Source organism: Salvelinus fontinalis, chromosome 36, assembly GCF_029448725.1.
Source record: "Salvelinus fontinalis isolate EN_2023a chromosome 36, ASM2944872v1, whole genome shotgun sequence".
In the NCBI taxonomy this organism is placed as follows: Eukaryota; Metazoa; Chordata; class Actinopteri; order Salmoniformes; family Salmonidae; genus Salvelinus; species Salvelinus fontinalis.
This window is the reverse complement of record NC_074700.1, coordinates 9,797,015-9,804,626: the sequence shown is the minus strand read 5'-3', so window position 1 is coordinate 9,804,626 and position 7,612 is coordinate 9,797,015. Positions and strand designations below refer to the sequence as shown.

Here is a 7,612-nt window from a genome sequence, read left to right as displayed (position 1 = left end):
CATTAACATTTTAGTCAGTTAGCAAACGCTGTTATACAGAGTGACTTACAGTAGTGAGTGCATACATTTTGATACTTTTTTCGTAGATCAAGCTTAGGTTAATTAGTTTGCTTTTAAAAGATAGCTTTTCAAATGTATTGATTTTGTTATGCTGGTATAATAAAACTGTAGCCTAATAACGATGTAGCCTACAAATATGCAAATAGGCTATAGGCCTAGGCTACACGACATTTGCTTGAATTAAAATACATTCAACACGAAAGACTTCTGACTGTAACCTACTTTGCTAGCATAAAATGTACATTTAGTCGTTTGTATGATTGAACTGATGATTAGTAAATTACTGTAGGTTACCAAATGGATGTATTTTGTGCACAATAAACCAAAACATATGCTGTGACAGTTGCCTTACGATTACAGCAAACAGGCGTGGTTTCAAAGTCCCACCTGTCTGGGGTCATAAGCTCCATATGGGTGTCTCTGTGGCTGTTATCCAACTGTGCTGTTCGACTATTGTTTCAGTGGACACGACTGACACCGGCGGACGGGACTTCAAAACTACAATTTTCACGGATGAGTGTAGTGGCTTTGCAGTAGTCATAATAACGGGATATGTATCTATTTTGTTGTGGATTGCACTCTATATTTTGAATTGGTGAGAATAATCGGATGGGGCAACTTTGTTTTTAAATTACTTTTCTCTGCAACTGTGAGCCTATATATAACGTTAGCAGTCGCTTTCAACCTCGGATCTCAGACCATCCTAAAACATTCATAGACGCTTACGGATAAGAAGGGTTTTCGAAAGCTTAAGACCATCAAGGCTATGACCTTTTATTTTCTTTGGACGTGAAGTCAGCGCGAGTCCTCGAGCCAAGGAACCCTATAATTTGCTCTCTGGGTTGTTCCTATTGCACATTTTGAAAAACGTAGCATATATATATTTTTCGTTTTATAGGCCTAGTCTTACTGTAATTATATAATGGACGGGGAACACGTCTTACGCGATTTTAAAGATATTGAGACAAAGTTGGGTCGCAAAGTTCCTGAAAGTCTCATTCGTTCCCTTGCAGGAGGAAATAATCATCACGACAAACATGAGGATACAAAACCGGCGACACCGAAAAACCAGTCGAACTCTGCTGATTTGAAACGACTGGAGAGCAAGATGTTATTTTTGAGACAGGAAATGGTAAGTGATTGTCCTAAAGATGCGTCTCCAAATATATTTAATTCAGTCTGTCCCTGTCGGTTTGGATCAGTGAGTTGCTTCATACCACAGGAGGTTAGTTGCACCTTAATTAGGGAGGACTGGCTCGTGGTAATGGCTGGAGCGGAATTAGTGGAATGGTATCAAACACATATTTTTTTATGTGCCATTCCATTGGCTCCGTTCCAGCATTTATTATGAGCCATCCTCCCCTCGCCAGCCTCCTGTACTTCATACAGTAAGCCTTTGATAACGTGTTTTGACTACCGAAGCAGACATCCAAAACAGGTACTGTTGCAATTCGACCAGGCTTTTTCAAGTCAGTTCACTGCATTTTCAAAACCTTTCTTTATATTCAGTGATGCATTGCATTAAGTGCAATTTACACTGGGCCCCTAGTGTCTTGTCTGGAGCGTGAAGTCTCTGCTAATCGGCTACTGCATAGCAACCAATGATATATATAAACCCTGGATTTCGGGTGATATGTAATGGCCATTGAGAGGCTTTGAACCGCTTGTCAGCCATATTGGCACTCCCCATTAGGAACAGTCCTCCATAGGAATGAATGGAACTCTACAGTATTTCAATTAAAGACAAAATTAACATGTATTTTAGCATTTTGTTGGTGTAGTGGAGACAGTAACATTAGTAATCTAAAAAAAATATATACTTTAAGGACATTTGTTAAAATATATTATTTTATTTTTTATGTGTATGTTTAGCTCACATAATATACATTAAGGTGTCTGTAATAGAATAAATGTGGCAAAAACAAATGTAGAATGTAATTGTATTTCTATAGCTTCCAAAATATTTTTAGCACCGGTGAGGTAGTGCCAAGATGTAGGCATGGTGGCTTCAACACAACACCCCCAACAAGTCATCTAATGTGTATATAAATCATTGGTTGCAACCAAGCGGTGCCAAAAGCCCTGGTCTTCCCTGTGTAAATTAGGATCGCAAGAAAGGTAAAAATAAATATATAAATAATAGATGGCCACTTTGGGCTCTAAAATGTGTTTATTATGATCAAGTTATATCATCGTAGTGAATTATTTCACAACAACTCAAGATATTTAATGAAATAGTGATTCATTAGACTACTACAGTTGTCGTCACACAGGACCATGTGCTGACACAGACCAGTCATTCACTCCGTCATGAACACTCATTGCACGTGCACCTAAGGAGATGTTGTGTGCATCTAGCAGCTCTAAGCAGGATGAAAACGACTACATCGACCGTGATCCTTTGCTAGTTACAGCCGCCTTTGCAATTTCTTGCCATTCAGACCCATTCAACAATATGGCGTGCTTCAAATTCAAATACTTCCGGCTTTCATGCGCCATCGGGAGTTTCCATAGGAATACGTGGATTCGTCAGCGCTATCACTATCTACTGGTTTTAATGTATATGAATTTACCCAATCTAACAAAAGAGCTTTTAGCTGCAGTAGTCTGGTTGTTGTCCAAGGTTATTGCAGCTGTTTGCTTTAGGCAATATTGAAAGTTCACTGACCTGTGATATCTTAACTCAGCATGTTATGCAATAACTTCCAGGCGCCTGATGGCAATCCAACTTTATTGCCCTTGTGTTCATAGATACGTTTGATACGTTTGTCTTCTCAGAAGTTTATGGATCACTTATAATGCTGATCGCAAGGCAATGGAGATATACTGTATAAAATGTTAGCCCATTCATAGATGCTAATTACCTTTAGCGCCTTTTGACAATAGTATCTTCTGGCTGGGGGAGTTTTGTTAAGAGGCCTGACACTTGCTATAAATGTTAACACGCATTGCTTGCTTTACGGTTTTGGAAACATAAGGAACATATCTTTCAAATCAGCAAGAAATATATATATATACAGTGCCTTCGGAAAGTATTCAGACCCCTTCCCCTTTTTCCACATTTTGTTACATTACAGCCTTATTTAAAATGCATGAAAAAAAAATCGACACACTACCCCATGATGACAAATGTAAACAGGTTTTTAGAAATTTTGGCAAATGTATTAAAAATAAAAAAACAGAAATATCTTATTTACATAAGTATTCAATCAGTTTGTAATGAGACTTAAAAAAGCAAACACTGGCAGAATTATGAGCTAAACGGGGCCTGTCACGATCCACTCCCAGGAAAGGGCTCTGTTTTATAAAGCCAGTTGTTCAGAACATTGTATCAGCCATCAGGCGTAATTCTTTTTGACTGCTGCCACTGACTGTCCATTGGCGTAAATGTCTGGCTATTTGTCGCTGGTAGCCTGGGAGAATCTTTCAGAATGAGACCATAGGCTACCTCCCCCACACCTACTCTATGGGGATTGTCATGTTGCGGTGGTAAATCAATGGTGGTACTGTATAGGCATCTGGGCGAGAATGTCCTTCTATGCAGTCACAGACCCTACTGTTACATGCCAAGGATGGAAGGATTTCCTGTGGCATGCTGTTCTGTTTGTCTTTGTCTAAATGTAATTTCCAAAGAGTGGAGTGGTGTCTTTACTATCCCCAGGGGCAATTTGCTTTTCACCATTACCAAAAGACATGCTGGTGTTGCCATCTCACAAAAATGGAATAGGAAAGCAATATATTTTAAAAAAACAAATAAGATTGTAGGCCTACTTTTTGGAAGTGTAATATTGTGTGACTTTATAATACATGTGGGTTTCAAGTTGTCCCGTTTCTATTCCAAATCTATAATGATAAAGGCCTTAAATGTATCTCCTTCTCACACCAAACGCAGGCCCAACTCCGTGCCATCGATGTCAAGCTGATGCAGCAGCTAATGTCCATCAACGACGGCATCGAATCCATCCAATGGGTGATGGATGACAAGGAGGGCCTTGCCAGTCGTGAAAGCAGCCTGACAGGCAGCCTGTACAGCCTATTGGACAGCCAGGATGACACCTCTTCACGCGGCAGCTTCACCAGTCTGCACGACGGACACAGCGATGGATTGGACGGGATATCCGTGGGCAGCTATCTGGATACGTTGGATGAGTTAGCCGAAGACCTTTCGGAACACACTTCCTTGACGGACCTTGATCTTTTCTCTGATAAACCTGTTATAGAGGACGAGACTTTCAGCAAGCCAACAATGCGACTCAGAGTGGACTCCGATGAGTACTACTGCTTTGGATAGCGCTGCGTGGCTATGAGGCTAATACAAACGCAGACAAAGACCAGAGGGTTATTTTTACCTAGTATTGTCAAGATTTCAAATTCATATCAAATATAGTTGGCATGGTAACTTTGGTAACATTTTTAAATTATGAACTAGGACATCAACTGGTTGAAATTTGAGTAGTTTTGAGTAATGTTTCATAAGGTGGCTTGTTCATTGAGTTTACTGTGTGAAATATAGAACATGGATTTGTTCCCTTGATGACCTACATTCTTTTCCTGCTGCTAAGTGTTTACATTTACATTTAAGTCATTTAGCTGACGCTCTTATCCAGAGCGACTTACAATTTGGAAAGTTCATACATATTCATCCTGGTCCCCCCGTGGGGAGTGTGTTCTACAGTGATGTCACAGTGACATTTAAGTGGTTTTACAAAGGGCAACTATTCACAGTTGTGCTATTTTGTATCTTGAAACCAAATTCCTTTTTGTCTAATGCATGTACACCTTAGCTACTTGTCCCTTCACCAGAACAAGTAAGGATGAGCTTTAAACATAATTAGGGATTGAATTGTTGTACTGATAGAAGGTTATAGGTGCAATTTGTAAGTTATCTGCCCCAACAAGAGGAACTACAACCACAATCAACCTAAAACAAATACAAAATAATGCTAAGTAGTGCACCCTCTTCCTCCTCATTCTTTGTGGTTGCTTGCAGTGCTCTCCAGGAGCGTTGGAGTCCACTTTTTTTTTTACAGAAAATTGAACTTACGAATTGCACCTTTTTAATAATAATGTTGCTGTTTGCTTTATTTTTATTGACACAGCTCACTTGGCAAAATTTTCATTCAGTGCACACTGACTGTACTCAAAAGAATCTGATACCTTAGTGTCTTGTTTCCCTTTTCACTTAGATACCATGTCTTTGTTTAGCCATTCATCCATCAGAACTAAGGTAATGTAGTATATAAGGAATTAGTGGTAATTTGGAGCATTAGCGGTTCCATGCTGAGACATCAGCTGGAGTGGTTTAGTGGGGCAAAAATACAACATTTCCTTCAGCATCCAAGTGCAATTTGCTACCATGCCAAATCCTTTGCATCACTATATTTCAGCACCTCCACAACATATGGAAGCACATAGCTATCAAAACGTGTATGTGACCAATACAATTTGATTTGATTTTGATTTGAAATTTTAAAAATGATTTTGACAGCTATGTGCTTACATGTTAATCATTGGACAGGTACTTTGCTCTTTCTTACTTTTTTTATTTAGACAGATTGCAGTCAACATTGCCATGCCCAGGTCAACAATTTTATTTTTGTTTTGTTTTACCACAAGAGATTAATTGCAAACAAGTTCCAAAGTGGAAATCTTGAAGTTCACAGCACTTACTTAGTTGAATTACTACATGGTATTTTTTGGTTACGTTTAATAAATAAACATTTTGAGCTAGTCAACACTTTAATGAATGGTAACTGACAAAGTTAAGTACAAAAGTAAGGCCATTAATTTCTGTACAAAATGATTTTGCTTTAAATTCCACTTTCTGTGTCTATTCACATTACCTGTGTGTGTTGTGCCCTTCATGTTGCCTACTTTTTAACATTGTAACTTATTGTTTTTATTGGTGTTGTTCAAAAGCCTGTTGGGGAAAATAATATATTGTGATTTTCTTCTTTCTCAGTTTCTGTGTACTGTTTAGTTTAATCTACACACACACACACACACACACACACACACTGGTTCGCATGATTGTCAGCTAATAGTCAATTTGTGGTAACATGCAATTAGTGGAGAGAAATTGACTCCATTTTGGATGATTTAGTAAGACCACAGAAGCGCTCATATGCACATTTTTATGCTGAGACAGTCTTGCTCCATTTTTGTCAGACTAGTGAAGTTCCAACATGTGGTAGTTTGAAAAATGTACAATGGAAAATTGTGCTCAGTTAGAATCTAGCCCAATCAGATTCGCATTAGCCGACACCCGTATAGTGGTTGCTTTTACGTGTCGGAGGTGGAACTGTGTTAGAGCTATCAAATCCACAAGCGTCTCCCAGCATTATACCTAAACCTTTGCTGCACGCAAACGCATTAAGAGAAATCCCATGCAGTCTTGTTTACAAGTTCAAACTCTGGAATGTGAGACATAATCTACACCTCGATTAGGCTGATATAAATCCCCCTTATTTCGTTTAATGATCTTCAATTTGAGCATCATTATTTCTATATAGCATACTCTTTCTCGTTCTGAACTTCTAATGCAAGTGGGATGGGTGTGGCTTTGTGACAATGATCACAAGAGCAGCTGCTCACCGATTGGATAGCTCCAACGCAGTAACACCTCCGACACGTCAAAACATCACTATTACCGGTTAACGCTTGATCTGTTTAAATCTAGGCCTTACTTGGAAAAAACACAAAGCAAAGGGCTATTACATCTTCTCAATTCATGAAATGAAAGTACTTTTTCTTTTTTTAAACATTTTAACTATTAGTGGAAGGAAAACCATTTTGGATTACACTCAAGATTGACATGACTTGACTTCTCATGGACGAGGCATCACGTTACTGTACATACAGTGGGGCAAAAAAGTATTTAGTCAGCCACCAATTGTGCAAGTTCTCCCACTTAAAAAGATGAGAGAGGCCTGTAATTTTCATCATAGGTACACTTCAACTATGACAGACAAAATTAGAAAAAAAATCCTGAAAATCACATTGTAGGATTTTTAGTGAATTTATTTGCAAATTATGGTGGAAAATAAGTATTTGGTCACCTACAAACAAGCAAGATTTCTGGCTCTCACAGACCTGTAACTTCTTCTTTAAGAGGCTCCTCTGTCCTCCACTAGTTACCTGTATTAATGGCACCTGTTTTAACTTGTTATCAGTATAAAAGACACCTGTCCACAACCTCAAACAGTCACACTCCAAACTCCACTATGGCCAAGACCAAAGAGCTGTCAAAGGACACCAGAAACAAAATTGTAGACCTGCACCAGGCTGGGAAGACTGAATCTGCAATAGGTAAGCAGCTTGGTTTGAAGAAATCAACTGTGGGAGCAATTATTAGGAAATGGAAGACATACAAGACCACTGATAATCTCCCTCGATCTGGGGCTCCACGCAAGATCTCACCCCGTGGGGTCAAAATGATCACAAGAACGGTGAGCAAAAATCCCAGAACCACACCTAGTGGTGTGACCTGCAGAGAGCTGGGACCAAAGTAACAAAGCCTACCATCAGTAACACACTACGCCGCCAGGGACTC

The 7,612-nt window shown here is 39.2% G+C and overlaps 1 protein-coding gene across 1 annotated transcript; it reads left to right on the top strand.

Annotated features, from left to right (window-relative positions):
* The first annotated feature begins 455 nt into the window (after positions 1-455).
* LOC129835193 (leucine rich adaptor protein 1-like) lies at positions 456-6,021 on the top strand. Its single transcript, XM_055900632.1, has 2 exons — positions 456-1,192; positions 3,953-6,021. Exons 1-2 carry the CDS (start codon positions 983-985, stop codon positions 4,349-4,351), a joined length of 609 nt encoding a protein of 202 aa, XP_055756607.1. The 5' UTR covers positions 456-982; the 3' UTR covers positions 4,352-6,021.
* Positions 6,022-7,612: the final 1,591 nt, after the last annotated feature.

Excerpts from the sequence above, each read along its gene's own strand:
- LOC129835193 (XM_055900632.1), top strand. The coding sequence starts at position 983 with ATGGACGGGGAACACGTCTTACGCGATTTTAAAGATATTGAGACAAAG. Across the intron at positions 1,193-3,952 it reads TATTTTTGAGACAGGAAATG|GCCCAACTCCGTGCCATCGA; the intron begins GTAAGTGATTGT and ends CACCAAACGCAG.